At 38.3% G+C, this 16,002-nt stretch overlaps 1 protein-coding gene across 1 annotated transcript; it reads right to left on the bottom strand.

Moving 5' to 3' along the window:
- Positions 1 to 11,578: 11,578 nt before the first annotated feature.
- Positions 11,579 to 15,120, bottom strand: adra2c (adrenoceptor alpha 2C). The gene has a single exon (XM_083539362.1). It carries the CDS (start codon positions 14,077 to 14,079, stop codon positions 12,802 to 12,804), a length of 1,278 nt encoding a protein of 425 aa, XP_083395488.1. The 5' UTR covers positions 14,080 to 15,120; the 3' UTR covers positions 11,579 to 12,801.
- Positions 15,121 to 16,002: the final 882 nt, after the last annotated feature.

Raw genomic sequence — 16,002 nt, 5'->3', positions numbered from 1 at the left:
GGCCACTATAAAACTGGCTATTAATCATTTCATAATTGCATGTTGAATGTCAATTACATTCATTACTAGGGTGTTTGTGTTTTATTAGGGTGTACTAGATTCTCTGCTGGGGGCTTAAGAGGCGTTGTGTGAGGCTCTTATGTTGTAAAATGTGTGACACAACGATGCACAACTCCCTGGAAGTGAGTCCTGTTGCTGACTAATGAGATGAAGAAATTAACAGAGGGAGAGGATCAGTGCCAGAAAACTGGCAGTAACATGCCTAATGTGCTGAGAGAGAGAGAGAGAGAGAGAGAGAGAGAGAGGAGAGAGACTGTTTCTCACTTACATCGACTGCCTGTGAGATCTGTTAAACTCTTGTTTGCTACAGAAGTTATCAAATGATAGAAACAAAGTCCTTCTTTTGAAGACTGCTTTATCAACCTTTAATCTGCAAAATGTTTACTGACTATTCATGTATTTCAGATGTGTTTGTCATAAGGAATCAAAAAATGGCTCGTTTTCCGTTCCTCTACTTTTTTTTCTCTTTTTTTTATGTCTTCCATGGTTTCCATGGAGAAAGTTAGTATTTTAACACGTTGCCAAAATTTGCCAAGGCTTTTGTTGACCTAGGACCTTTCCAGAAACTGATAGCGTTGCTAGGAACCAATGCAGTATTAGTCTGTTCATTTTACATCTTTCTTCTCAGTCAGTCTCCTGAATCCAGTTCATTTGGTCAAGTGAAATTCTGTGTGTATGTTTCTGTGTGTGGGGGGCAATGACATTTGGCGGCTACAGGGACGTTTAGGAAACATCTTATTCCCAAATGGCAGTTCTCCAGGCTGTGTTATGCTGTGATAATGCTAGTGATTATCTCAGGCAGAGTGATTTGGTTTATTTCTTTGCTGCTTAAAGGCAGAAAATATGTTTTATGACAGATTCTTTAACTTCCTTTCAGATTCTTTAGCTATCTAAAGGCAAAGAATAGGTTTTATACAAGATTCTCTTTGCTTCCTGCTGCTTCCCTCTTCCATTTCCCTGATCACAGAACCTTCATTTGCACACTACACTCTGTTTTTCTCACACTTCATGCTTTTAGGATGGTCATATTTCATGTGCAACACTACTGTAAATCAGTGACTTGTTACATTGACCAACTGTTGCTGCAGAGAAAGGAAGGGAGAAATAAAGAGGGGGACAATAATAGAGACACAGAGGGAGGCACAAAAACTAATACAGTGGTGGGCCGTCAGGGCCAGCAAAGCCCTCTCTGCTGGCCTAAACACTATCAGAAGCACTGACCTACATTTACAACCTAAATTCTAATATTTGTTCTATGAAATTGTATCTATTTATTACCAGCAGTTTATTCTCTTCATTTCGTAGCATTTCTCTTGGCTGCACTGCTTCCAGTGTCTATGCCTCTATGTGCTGCCATGTCAATCTAATCTGCCCAAGGCCTTCAAAGTCAGTACTGCTGACCTTTTTACCATATAGAATATTAGCAATAGATCTGTTTCTTTAACCAATCAGATTTCTAGCTAGCTAGCTGGCCCAGAATAGCATCAGCATTTTTCCGTAATCTAAATGGTTGGTCAGAGGGAAAATGCACGGCCCGCCAGTGAACTAATATATAGAAAGAAATATAGCACAATGTAGGACAGAGAGGGAGGGAGAGGAGGAGGTGTAGATTGTGACAGAAAGACAAAAACAAAGAGGTGTAGAGATACAGAGAGATAGATGCTGACAAAGTAAGGTAGAGATAGACAGACAGACAGACAGACAGATGGAATGTGTGTGTGTGTGTGTGTGTGTGTGTGTGTGTGTGTGTGTGTGTGTGTGTGAGAGAGAGAGAGAGAGAGAGAGAGAGAGAGAGAGAGAGAGGGCACTTCGTTAGCCATGAAAATACAATGAAAAATAAATGAAGGACATTTTTTGAAAGACTAAAAGTTATATTTGCAAAAAGAGATGGGCAGCATGTTTGGTGGGAAGATGTTTTTTTTCGACAGATAAAAGAAAAAAATAAAAGGACATATGGTCAGTCTTAATTATACGGCAGGAGGACAGGCAGTCAAGTAAATGTGAACAAAGCCGCACACGCCAACAAGGGTGGGACAAAACTCAAACGTGTCATTATACAATGTGTGCGATTTGATCTTTTTATGAAAAAAAAAAAAGCTGTTTCTTTATGATGTCCTTCATCATTGAAACACTGAATATATATATATATATATATATATATATATATATATATATATATATATATATATATATATATATATATATATATATATATATATATATATATATTCATTCTAATACAACTGCTATAGTGGTTCAATTGAAATATATGTTTCTGTTTCAATACCATTTCAGCATGAACTGTGATTCATTGGTAAGGTTCAAGCATTAATTTTACATTTCTGAGCACAGCAAATGTCCTTCATCACACAGCAGTGTGGCCTTCACTTTATAATAGCTGAGTCAAGTCTATTAGGAACAAAATCTAGAACTTACATGACTTCTTACATGAACTTGTGTGAGAGGTTACAAAAATCAAAAACTTTCATTTAAATGACATTTATAGACTTTGTTTAAATGTACAGGCTCTCAGTTCTATACATTCATGTTACAGCCATGGAAATAAATGAGCTGCTCTGCACCAAAACAAAGGAATGCTAATATACTACAGGGAGTTTTTAGAAGTGTAAAAGGCAACATGATAGACAGGTGAATATTGGAAACTCCTGTCCTGCTAGTTAATTTGATTTTTGTTGACAGTTGCTGAAATGTGCCAGATAGAAAATCATAACAATTGCTCTGGGTCCGACCTTCCTTTAATATCAGAGTACTAGAAAGGTTTAGTGAATGAAGGATTTTCAGTAAAGAAAATGAAATTTTTTTTTGTCAAATGTATTTTCCTTTCTTTATTTATATTTCCTACTGGACATTTGTCTCGATTTTGCTGAATTATAAATAGACAATGACAAGATTAGACAATCTGTTTGCTAGACAATTTCTTGCTGTGAAACTCAGAAATCTCTCAAATTCAAAATCCAGTTCAATTATATCCAGACCTCATGTGCACTCATCTGCCTGCATACATACAATGTTTGGTTTTCCCCATTGGGTCCAGTTTATAAAAACTTAGATATTATAGATGATGTGTGTTGGAAGTGTAAGTGTGCAGTTCAGTATTGTTCTCGTGATGAGGCTAAATAAAGATAACAATAGAAAAACTAAATCATTAGCTATATTTTATCTTCTCTCAATGGACTGTTGAGTGTTTCAGCAAATGGTTCTATACAGACTGCAATGACTGAATCAAATCACGTGTACTGGAGTATAGTGCAATGGTACTACATTTGCTGATTTTGTTCTCATTGTTATTTTGGCATGGGTGCAAAGTCTTAACTAAAGTTTTCAAGACTTTTTATGCAGAATCCCATTCTTTATATACCTGGAATAAAGTTTTCTGACATGTCTTGTAAAGAAAAGAAAAGAAAAACAGAAAAGTAGGGGTTATTTTTTTTAAACTGTACATTTATTATCTGTTATGAACTACATTATCTGGTATTAGTGGCATATTAGTGACAAAAATAGAACCAGACATTTCTCCTAATATCCTGTAATCTACAGATATGGCAGCCATGGACAACGTTTGTAAGCAGTCTCCCGCATTGTCCTGTTCACACAACACTCACAATCATTGTGAAGTAATGGTCAGTGTATTTGTGACTGGCTTACTTGGCTTGACTTTTCATGTTTCATTATTGTTTTTTTTTTTATTGTGTTTTACTTCAAAGTTTCTCACCAGTTTGGTGAACAGTACACCTTAGCAATGATGGAACTGTAATGAATGGACATTAGTGCCACCCAGATGACGATGGGTTCCCTTTTTGTTCTGTTTCCTCTCAAGGTTTCGTCCTCATACCACCTCAGCGAGCTTTAACTTATAGGCACAACAAACTTATAGGCACTAAACTTATACATTCTATGTCCATTGTTAAAATCACTGTACACATAAAAATGTATTCAATTGAATTGTTTTGCCGATCACCTGAATGTCTGTCTATTGTTGACCTTAATACAAGGGGGGAAATAATTATTTAATCCCCTGCTGATTTTTTTTAATTTACCCTCTTACAAATACAGAAATGAATAGTATAGAATTTTTATGGTTGGTTTATTTTAACAGAGAGGGACACAAAATATTAAAAAATCAATACAAAAAACATAAATGAAAGGTTATAAAGTAATTTGTATTTGATCATGTGGAATAAGTATTTCATCCCATACCAACCAGCAAGAATTCTGTCTCGTGTCCCTTTAAGAAAGAACTCCTAATATCAACTCATTATGTGTATAAAAGACCCCTGTCACAGAATCAGGCTCTTGCATTCAAAGCTCTCCACCACCTAAAAGCACTCTTCATCTCACATTTGCAGCAGTTATTATTTACTCTCTTTTTTGTGTTCAGTCTATGGCTTCTTTCTTACTTTGTTTTCGTTTCCTGTGAATTGCTGATTTAAATAAATGTATCTGCACTTCATTGATTCTCCTTTGTTACATGACACACCACTTGTAATTGCAACCTTTTTAATGGGATGTTCAGTTTCTCCCCTGCTGTGTGATCAACTGGGGAAACTTGTTGGATGTTGCTGCATCTAAATTCTTGAAAAGCAACTTAAATATGGAAACGTAATTTGACTAAAATTCTAATGCAGAAACATTTTCTCATATTTCTCATATTCTAATATTGCCTTGACTTTTTTCCCCCTGCAAAGGTCAGAGAATTACATGGTTTGGTTATGATTTGGTTATGAGCACTATTGCAAAATGACAAAAGCCAAATCAAATCAGTGAAGGAGTAAATAGATATCAGTTAAGTGAAAAGACAATGACGAGGTTTATGAGTGACTTTTACCTCAGTTTATGACTTCTTCTTCGGGTTTTAATGTAGAGACAGGCAGGGCATATTTCAGGGGATATAAAACTACATCTTTACAAGTAATAAAAAATTAATACACAGATGTATCTAGATTTTTTTTATTTTTATGCTAGAACTTAGACACCGATTTCAGAAATGTTCAAAAACGTTACCGGGTTTTCCCAGGCTGCCACACTTTATCTTTTGAGTAAGTCCCACTGGATCCTGGAAGCTAGTGATAATTTAAATTGCCATGACTTAGGTGAAATGTAGGTCACTGATATTTAGTGCTATGGTTGTAGCTGCAGCCTTTTCTATGATCACGGAGGGATTTATATTCAGTTTGTGGGCTGTATGACTGTATATCACATATTACTCAGGGCAGTGGTATGTCGCTCCAGGCTGCTGTGTTTGTATGACTACAGCTGTTTTTCCAAGCTTGCTGATGGGTGAAAAATCTGTTTTATTACAACATGCTGTTTATCTGTATGTGTGTTATGTGTGTGTTACCAAAGCACACTGGGAAGATGTAATGCTTTGACTTTTATTCATTACAGAGAATGTCTTATAATGTGTGCTTTAATTTCCTTTTCCAGTTAATATAAAATGTAAAGCTTTATTAAAGCTTTTTTAAATCTCTGCTTCTGGTGTAAATTGCTCTATTTTATTTATCACATTTTCACTAAATACACTTAATAGTGTATTAGTGTATACATTTCCCAGCTATTTAAGCCAAACTATATCATGCCATACCTTCTGGATTTCAAAATCCTGTTTATATAAGATGATGGGCAGGCAGCAGGCAAATAAATACCTCGCCTCAAAGGCTGGAAAGAAAAAAGAGCCAAATTTCATTTTGCAGTCACGGGAAAAAGAAAGGCGTTAGAAAACGCTGATGGCTACGATTGAAAAAGGTCAGTTAGCCAGCGATTTTCGAATGAGTGTTTTATTACCTAATTCAATGTTGTCCCTGTATTCTGTCCCATTTGATAAATCTGTACATATATCACACTATGGGTGAGTAGTTTGAATTTATAAAAACATTTTCGACTGAGTAATCTGCCGCGTGTTCACAGGGTCTTCGACTGCCTCCACTTAACAACAAATGCTAGACAGATGGATGAAATGATGCTCTTTTGAAAGACATCTCTGCGGGGTGAAAGTTCAGCAGGTTAACCATCTGCATCACGTCACGTCCTGATGACTTCACGCAGCATGCCAGCTCATATGTTCTTCACGCTAGATAAGATCGCGAAAGTGAGTCGAAAGTGAGTCTTGATTGCCTCCAGTGTTCTCATTTACACTCTTTTCCCCCCTTCAATTTGATACTGTATAATGATGATGATGAAAAAATGAAAAAACCCTTGATAAGTAAGGTGAAAGCTAGGCATGTGGTTAGGTTAATCTCATTTTAACTATTTAATGGAGTGTTTGAAGTGATAATAGGGATCTTTAATCTTTGTTAAATGAGGCTCAGTTTACAGGGATGAAAGTAAGGTTAGGCCCCGCTGGTATAAATGCCTCAGTATTCTTCAAAGGACATTTGGTGGAACCGGTGCAATGCCATCTAGATTTGATGTCCATTTGGGATGATGTTTCTCAGGCCACAGTTTCAAAAACGCACAATAACATGTCATAAGCGTTCATTAGGAAGGCACATGAGAAATACAATCCTAAATAGAATTAATGTGAAAAGGGTGGATTATATAATCTACCATCTTTTTTTCTGCAATGAGAAACCAAAAGCAGAGAGATTGTTTGACCAAAGTACAAAAGACATAAAAGAACGGATAACTGTCAGCATTATGGATTATGGACTGGTTCTATTGGGACTATATTTCCCACAAGTGCCTTCTTTAAATATTCCTCACTGTTTACTTTACTCGTTATCTACCATTTACTGTCTTTCCTGGTAATTGTTGTGATTGTTGTTTATTGGATTATTGTTTAATCCTTTTTTGATTGCTTTTAATTAAGTTTATTTAGTACCTTTGCAATTTATCAATTTATCTGAATTTGCATCCCATTGTGGTTTTCATTTCCTGCTTTCTTTCTTTCTTTCTTTCTTTCTTTCTTTCTTTCTTTCTTTCTTTCTTTCTTTCTTTCTTTCTTTCTTTCTTTCTTTCTTTCTTTCTTTCTTTCTTTCTTTCTTTCATGTTTTATATTTGGATTAAAATATTATACAAATCTAGTATGCCAGATGCTGTATTAAAACATTTGGGAAAGAAAAACAGCCTTTGTGTGTGTGTAATAGTTTGCCCTGCATCATTCGTATTATGCCATCAAGGACACCTCATGATATAATGCATTGCTTACTCCTAATAGCTGTCGAGCAACTGACATACAATTCAATTTTAGCTTCCCATCTAATATCATGACACACCATCACTGAGATACTCGCCTTTCATTCAAGAGAATTTAGTACGTTGTTCTTTCCTTGAAAAGCTCTTTCCTTGTTTAAATAAATATCTATCTAATAGGCTGCCACAACTATGCTCTGAAGAAAAAAGCTTTTTAATCTGACCCCCAGAAACAAATATACAGTGGGTACGGAAAGTATTCAGACCCCCTTAAATGTTTCACTCTTTGTTATATTGCAGCCATTTGCTCAAATCATTTAGGTTCATTCTTCTTCCTCATGAATGTACACATAGCACCCCATACTGACAGAAAAACACAGAATTGTTGACATTGTTGCAGATTTATTAAAAAAGAAAAACTGAAATATCACATGGTCCTAAGTATTCAGACCCTTTGCTCAGTATTTAGTAGAAGCCCCCTTTTGATCTAATACAGCCAGGAGTCTTTTTGGGAAAGATGCAACAAATCTTTCACACCTGGATTTGGGGATCCTCTGCCATTCCTCCTTGCAGATCCTCTCCAGTTCTGTCAGGTTGGATGGTAAACGTTGGTGGACAGCCATTTTTAGGTCTCTCCAGAGATGCTCAATTGGGTTTAAGTCAGGGCTCTGGCTGGGCCATTCAAGAACAGTCACGGAGTTGTTGTGATGCCACTCCTTCTTTATTTTAGCTGTGTGCTTAGGGTCATTGTCTTGTTGGAAGGTAAACCTTCGGCCCAGTCTGAGGTCCAGAGCACTCTGGAGAAGGTTTTTGTCCAGGATATCCCTGTACTTGGCCGCATTCATCTTTCCCTCGATTGCAACCAGTCGTCCTGTCCCTGCAGCTGAAAAACACCCCCACAGCATGATGCTGCCACCACCATGCTTCACTGTTGGGACTGTATTGGACAGGTGATGAGCAGTGCCTGGTTTTCTCCACACATACCGCTTAGAATTAAGGCCAAAAAGTTCTATTTTGGTCTCATCAGACCAGAGGATCTTATTTCTCACCATCTTGGAGTCCTTCAGGTGTTTTTTAGCAAACTCCATGCGGGCTTCCATGTGTCTTAAACTGAGGAGAGGCTTCCGTCGGAAAACTCTGCATTAAAGCCCCGACTGGTGGAGGGCTGCAGTGATGATTGACTTTCTACAACTTTCTCCCATCTACTGACTGCATCTCTGGAGCTCAGCCACAGTGATCTTTGGGTTCTTCTTTACCTCTCTCACCAAGGCTCTTCTCCCCCGATAGCTCAGTTTGGCCGGACGGCCAGCTCTAGGAATGGTTCTGGTCGTCCCAAACGTCTTCCATTTGAGGATTATGGAGGCCACTGTGCTCTTAGGAACCTTAAGTGCAACAGAAATCTTTTTGTAACCTTGGCCAGATCTGTGCCTTGCCACAATTCTGTCTCTGAGCTCTTCAGGCAGTTCCTTTGACCTCATGATTCTCATTTGCTCTGACATGCATTGTGATCTGGAAGGTCTTATATAGACAGGTGTGTGGCTTTCCTAATCAAGTCCAATCAGTATAATCAAACACAGCTGGACTCAAATGAAGGTGTAGAACCATCTCAAGGATGATCAGAAGAAATGGAAAGCACCTGAGTTAAATATATGAGTGTCACAGCAAAGGGTCTGAATACTTAGGACCATGTGATATTTCAGTTTTTCTTTTTTAATAAATCTGCAACAATGTCAAGAATTCTGTGTTTTTCTGTCAATATGGGGAGCTGTGTGTACATTCTTGAGGAAGAAGAATGAACTTAAATGATTTTAGCAAATGGCTGCAATATAACAAAGAGTGAAAAATTTAAGGGGGTCTGAATACTTTCCGTACCCACTGTAAATGTGGTGAAGTATATTAGAAGCCAGTGATGCAAGTTGTTTTAAAGTGAGCTCATCCTTTTTACACACTTCAGATCTGACATTTCCATAAAAGGGGTCATGCTTAGGTCACGGCTGTGTTCATTGTCAGTATTTAACAAATTAGTCTGTTTTATTATTATCATTATTTATTTATTTATTTATTTTTGAGTGAGTAAGAGATCAGTATAAATCAACAGAATGATAAATCTTTAAAGCTGGCTTATAAATAATTTGGCTGTGTATGGATTTTTGCAGATTGTACCCCTGTGATAGGTTCTTTCACTAAAAATTTGATTTAAAACATTAAGCTCTTATCAGAGAAGGAGTAAACAGGCATTAACATCAGCTTTTCATCCACTAGGTTTTGTCTAGGTCATTATTCACACTGTCAACAGGATCATTGGAGATGAATAAAGATACAAGCAGGGCTTTTTTGCTCTATCCATTTTTGCAATGCCATGAAAAGAAAACTTGACATGTTATTTAATCTGTTTCTTTTACATTCAAGTCCAGTAATTATGTGTAACATAAAAAGGGGTTTCAAGTAAATAATGAGAATGTGGTCCGGGTGTTAAATGACCCTGATATAATAGTAGTTAACATTGTTGTGTTGCTTCAACATGTAATGCCAACTACCAAAATAAAAATGTATTTTTCCAAATAATCTTTAAGGACAAAGTTTTGTGGACACCTGTTCATAAGATTATCCCTTTCTACATTTATTCCCCATTTGCTCTTATAATAAACTTCAGTCTACTGGAAAGATGTTCCACTAGATTTTAGAATGTGCTTGTGGAGATTTGTGCTCATTCAACCTGAGGGATCTAGTAAAGTCAAGTACTGATGTAGATTGGGGAGGCCAGATGTGCAGTCAGCGTTTCAATTCTTCCCAAAGCTGTTTTGAACAGGGTTAAGGTCAGAGCTCTATAGCAGGCCACTTAAGATCTACGATTTCATTCCATGTAAACCATATCTTTACAGAGCATATATTAATGCTGGAACAGGTTTGGGCCTTTAAGTAAATAGAAAATGTAATGCTCCATGTAATACTTCATGTAAACCACATCCTCCAGACTCCAACTTTGTGGTAACAGTTTGGGAAAGAACCACATCTGGCTGGAAAAGTCAGCTGAATGCTGAAATAGTTAATAATTTTTATTTTAAATTAATGTATAATATATTCAATATATTCAATATAGTTTTACCTATATACAGAGTTGTTCTTTATTAAGTATTAATTTTTCATATCAGGTTTTTTTAGTTTGAGGGCCAGAATGGTTTCCCTTTTTAAAAAAAACATAATTCTTTATTAATCAATACAGAAAACTCATTGGAGCAACTTTTAAAAAACACAGAAGTACTAGAAGTAAAGAAATTTCAATTAAACCATGAACTAATTAAAAATGTAGACAATAAAGTACTTTCACTTTGTTGGTGTAGTGCTTTTTGTTTTTGTTTTTTTACTTCTTTTTAGAAAAGCGTCCTCCATTTCTACTACGAAATAAATGTACAAATTGCATAGAAAAATTTAACCTGCCACAAAAACATCAACAACCCCACAGTTCTAGTGAAAGTGTGTATGGAGTAAGGCTTTCACTCTGTATCTGTACGAACATAACCCCCTTCTTTAACAGTAATGTGGAACACTGAATTACATAAATAAATATTCATAAATATACTTCTCATAGATGAGTACTTTACTCAAAATCAAGTGCAGTTACTACTTTTACTCAGGGACTAATGTAACAAAGGTATTTTTAGTGGATTAATACTCAAATGCAGAAATGGTAACTTTGTTCACCACTGTTGATTAATAGTGACAGTTTCTGTACTTCTAACTGTTCATTACAGGGTTGGTCAGCAATGATAATATCAGAAGTGTTTTTCTCCTTTTGACTCTCTGACATTGCAATAAATGCATCTATTTTCATCTCACTCAATAACAAAACATTCTCTGGCAGTTATTATTGATTTACCCATTGGTAGTGTAACAGGTCCCTGCTGCAATCCTAAGCTTGGGTTAATGTCAGTGTGAATTTTCCTCTTATTTGTCTATGTGGACTTTCTCCAGGTTCTCTGTTTTCTCCTGCTTCCCCAAACTTTTAGGTACGGTAGTTGGATTGGCTATGATAAATTGATCCTAGGTGTGAATTGGTTTGCAGTGTCCTGAGATGGACTGAGTATATTTTTCCTTTCTCACACCCACTGGCCCTGGATCCACTACAGCTGTGACCAGGATAAAGTGCTTACTGAAGATGGTTAAAGACTGGCATCTGTAAATTTTAATAAACTGTATCTGAAAGGTCAGGGTTTGGTTTGTATAGTTATCATACACATAAAAAGGTAATTTGCTAAAAAAAAAAAAAAAAAAGCTTCAGAAATAACTTGCGATACAGACTAACAAACAATTCTTTGCTTAGCCCGAAAAACAAATCGTAGTGATTAAAGAACCACAATGCCATAATATACTGTGTTTACAGAGGTAAGTAGAAGTACAATTTATTAATTAAATTGTTTTCATTCATCAAATGTGCTTGTGGTGACCAGTTTGGCCAATTCAGATATATCACAAGAAGGCGGAGCCAGGAAAAAACAAACAAACAAACAAACAAACCACAAACATAGTCTTACACCCAGGAAGGGCAAGAGGTTTTCATGACGTACAGTAAAGAAACATTCCATAAAAATGGCTTTGCCCTTTGTAATGTATATTATACAGTGTCATCATATATAGTGCCATAGAACAATTTGATACAACTAACAAGCATGAGCACAGAATGGCATCAGTTGCTCAGAAATTCTTAAACAAATTATGGAGAACAGTTATCTTATAAATACTTTATATAATCGTACATAGCTGTTTTACAATGCGAATATGTGTTTTCAGGAATGGCATCACATCGTATCGAGCTTCAGCAGCAATCCAGTGTTTATTAAAAGCACATGAGTTGGCAGACGGATTAAGGTAACGGCACGCAGTTTAAAGCACTGTTGGGGTTTGTTTCCTCCAGAGGTGCCTTGTAATAGCAGGAGAAAACATATCTCATCTATCTTTCAGTGATGTCCCTCTGTAGGGACTGAATCTCCTCTATTCCCTAAGTAACCAATGTTCAATTTTTGTCTGCTGAAAAAAAAGGAAAAACAAACACTACACAGTCCCATGATTTGTTGTTCATTTCCGTTCAGTTCGTTTCAATTTTTATATTACATCTCTCTATATTTAAAAAGGAAATGACCTTTATTGTTAAATAGCCCTCTAGTCCCAAAGACGAAAGCCATATGTGCAAACTGATCATAAATATCAGGTAATGTCTCTTTCTAAAGCACAAGTGCCTGTGGCTGTAATTAAGATTACTCTGTTTTTCCGCAAAACAAGGTACAGTGTCGCTGCTTTTAGGTGGGCGTGTTTTTTTTTATTTTATTTTTTATAAGACCTCGCTACTGTATGAATTGACAGACCACAGCTGCCATCCTGACAGAGCTTAGTGCTTCAGACAGTAAAACAGATCAACATTAATATCTGTGTTCGAGGAAGATTGTCAAGGCATTGATGCAGAGGGACAGTTGGTGTTTGAATACTGCTGCTGCTGAAATACAGTACAAGTATATTTCTTTGTAAACATCCATGGCTTTTTTGTCAGGTGAGGCTGTTTTTTTTTGTGCCAATTAGACCACCAACCATCATGCTCCTCTAAAAAGACCTCTTCAATGGCTTGCACAGGATCTTCTGAAAAGCCCTGCGGAAGTCCTGGTTAAAGATGGTGTAGATGACAGGGTTGAGGGAGCTGTTGCAATAGCCAATCCAGAAGAAGAACTTGAAGAGAGCATCTGGAATCTCGCAAGGTTTTCGGCAGATTCCGTACAGACTGTAGCTGAAGAAAAATGGGAACCAGCAGACCACGAACACACCCATAACCACAGCCAGGACAAACGTGAAGCGCTTCTCACGGGCTTGTGAGATCTTCTTTCTGGACATGGTGCTTCTTCGCTTTCTGCGAGAGGAGAACAGGTCCAAGGACTTGCTGCTGGCACGGGACTTGCGGCTTGAGTGCTTAGAGCTGGAGCTGTTCTTGCGGCTGGCCCGGCGTTCTCTCCGGCCTGCTGCTGACTCACGACGTGCCCGCTTAGCCTTCTCGTCCGAAGAGCTGCTGTCGTCCAGTTCGGCATCAGGTTCATCTTCGGGAGGCTTTTTAGTAACAGGCTGTGGTGGAGATACACAGTGCCCATTCTGCCGGCCTGAGTCGTCTCTGCTCAGACTGTTTTCAAGGCGTGGTGCTTCCTCTGGTTCATGACGCTTCTCTGACATGCTCCGGGTGCGTGTTTTGGCCACCTGATAGATGCGCACATACACAAGGATCATGATGAGACAGGGTGCAAAAAAGGAGCCAATACTGGAGTACAGGATGTACCACGTGTGATCATTGAGCTGACACTGTGGCTCACGCTCACCGCCTTCACTGCTCCGGTCCATGGAGATGAGTGGTGGGAAGGAGATCACGGCCGAGATCAGCCACACCACCACGATCATTGCTTTCACACGGCGTGGCGTGCGCTTCAGGTTGTACTCCACTGCCTGCGTTACTGACCAGTACCTGTCTAGGCTGATGGCACACAGGTGAACGATGGAGGAGGTGCAGAAGAGCACGTCCAGAGCGAGATAGATATCACACCAGACTTGCCCAAAGAACCAGTAACCCATTAGTTCGTTTGCCAGAGAGAAAGGCATGATAAGGGTAGCCACCAGGATATCTGCAGTAGCCAAAGACACCAGGAAAAGATTCTGGGGTGGCTTGAGCGCTCGGCTCGTCAGCACCGCGATCACCACCAGCACATTTCCAACTATAGTGAACAAAATGAGGAAGCTTACCAAACCGGCGAGTCCGATAACAGTGGCCAGAGTGTAGCTACTGGTCCAATTCCCAGTGTCATTGGAGTAGTCCATTGCGCTGAAGAAACTCAAGTTATCCATTTTGTCTTCAGTTGAATTTTTTTTCTTTCAGAAATCCTTCGTGGAAGTGTGTTTAGGCGTGAGCGCAGCGCGCCGCTGGATTCCCGACGTCCCGTGGGGATCGCGCTGTTCCCGGTCTCACCGCGTTCCTCCTCTTCTGTCCGTCCGTTCCTTTCATCTCGCTCCTGTCTCTGCTTTTTCCTCACTAGCAGAAATCCTTACACACTCTAGTCCCTTATTTTTATAATAATATTTATTATTATTGTTATTATTATTATTATTATTATTATTATTATTATTATTATTATTATTATTATTATTATTACAAATAGTTACTCTGTGGATAGTATAGTATCACCGGAGGACAAGGTGCTCCATGCGCCCATCTCGCCATTCACCGACTCTGCTCTCCACGGCGTCTTCGCGCGCGCTCTCTCCCGTTCTTTCTTTCTTCCTCTCTCTCTCTCTCTCTCTCTCTCTCTCTCTCTCTCTCTCTCTCTCTCTCGCTCGCTCGCTCGCTCGCGCTGAAGCGCACCGTCCACGTGCTGCCCAGATTATCGTAGCTCCGCCCCAGCAAAGTCAAAAGGAAATTTGCAATAATCTAATATTTGTTCCTATATGCTGTCTGATCCGGCTGCAGGGATTAGCGCACCTGAGCCGGTGCTTTACGCGCGTTTCCGCCCTCTTTCCCCGGCTACTTTTACGCCTACAAGAGCGCGTGAGATGAGCTTCAAACTGTTCCATTGTGCAGCGGAAATATAATCGGAAATATATGTATTTTTTTAACACTTTGTGATTCGGCGAATTGGCCTGTCCGAAAACATTACAGACGCGCTTTTGCACTGAAAACCAAACCCTCGTTTTCAAAATTGCAAATCACATCCTCTGCGTCCAGATCTCACACCTTGGATCGCTACTCGACAGCACGTGACGACGCGTGACAAGAGTCTGATCTTATTAATAATGCGACCTTGTTGAAATCCACGTTACCACTGCTCGTTATCCTCTTTATAGACAATTCCTAGAAAGCAAACCTCAGGTTTTCTGTGACTCAGATAGAATCTGTTTGCCCACTTGCCCACTGTAAGAGCTCATTTAATGAAATAATAAAAAAAAAATTAAACCATTCATACTTGAACATTATAATGTGTTTATACCTTTTCTAAATCCTTACTAATATTGTGATCACTCTGCAAGAAGATCCACAAGCAAGCTTCTCCATCCATCTATATATTTATCCATCCAGCCATCCATCCATCTTCTATAGCACTTACCCACCCTCTGTACAAAGCAGGGAACACCTTGGAACACACACACACACACACACACACACACACACACACACACACACACACACACACACACACACACACACACACACACACACAATTTGGAAATGGCAATCAGAAATTGCACGTTTTGTCTAACATTTGTCAATGGTTTGTGTTCATTTGCTTCAATAATTACAGTGAGATGATGGACTTATTTTCAGATGCTGACAAAATATATATATATATATATATATATATATATATATATATATATATATATATATATATATATACAGTGAGGAAAATAAGTATTTGAACACGCTGCTATTTTGCAAGTTCTCCCACTTAGAAATCATGAAGGGGTCTGAAATTGTCATCGTAGGTGCATGTCCACTGTGAGAGACATAATCTAAAAAAAAATCCAGAAATCACAATATATGATTTTTAAACTATTTATTTGTATGATACAGCTGCAAATAAGTATTTAAACACCTGTCTATCAGCTAGAATTCTGACCCTTAAAGACCTGTTAGTCTGCCTTTAAAATGTCCACCTCCACTACATTTATTATCCTAAATTAGATGCATCTGTTTGAGGTCGTTAGCTGCATAAAGACACCTGTCCACCCCATACAATCAGTAAGAATCCAACTACTAACATGGCCAAGACCAAA

This window comes from Silurus aristotelis (assembly GCF_946808225.1).
Source record: "Silurus aristotelis genome assembly, chromosome: 4".
NCBI classification, from domain to species: domain Eukaryota; kingdom Metazoa; phylum Chordata; class Actinopteri; order Siluriformes; family Siluridae; genus Silurus; species Silurus aristotelis.
This window is presented reverse-complemented; position numbering and strand designations above follow the sequence as displayed.

What these genes read in the sequence shown, in the direction of transcription:
- adra2c (XM_083539362.1), bottom strand. Translation starts at nt 14,079, where the DNA reads ATGGATAACTTGAGTTTCTTCAGCGCAATGGACTACTCCAATGACACT.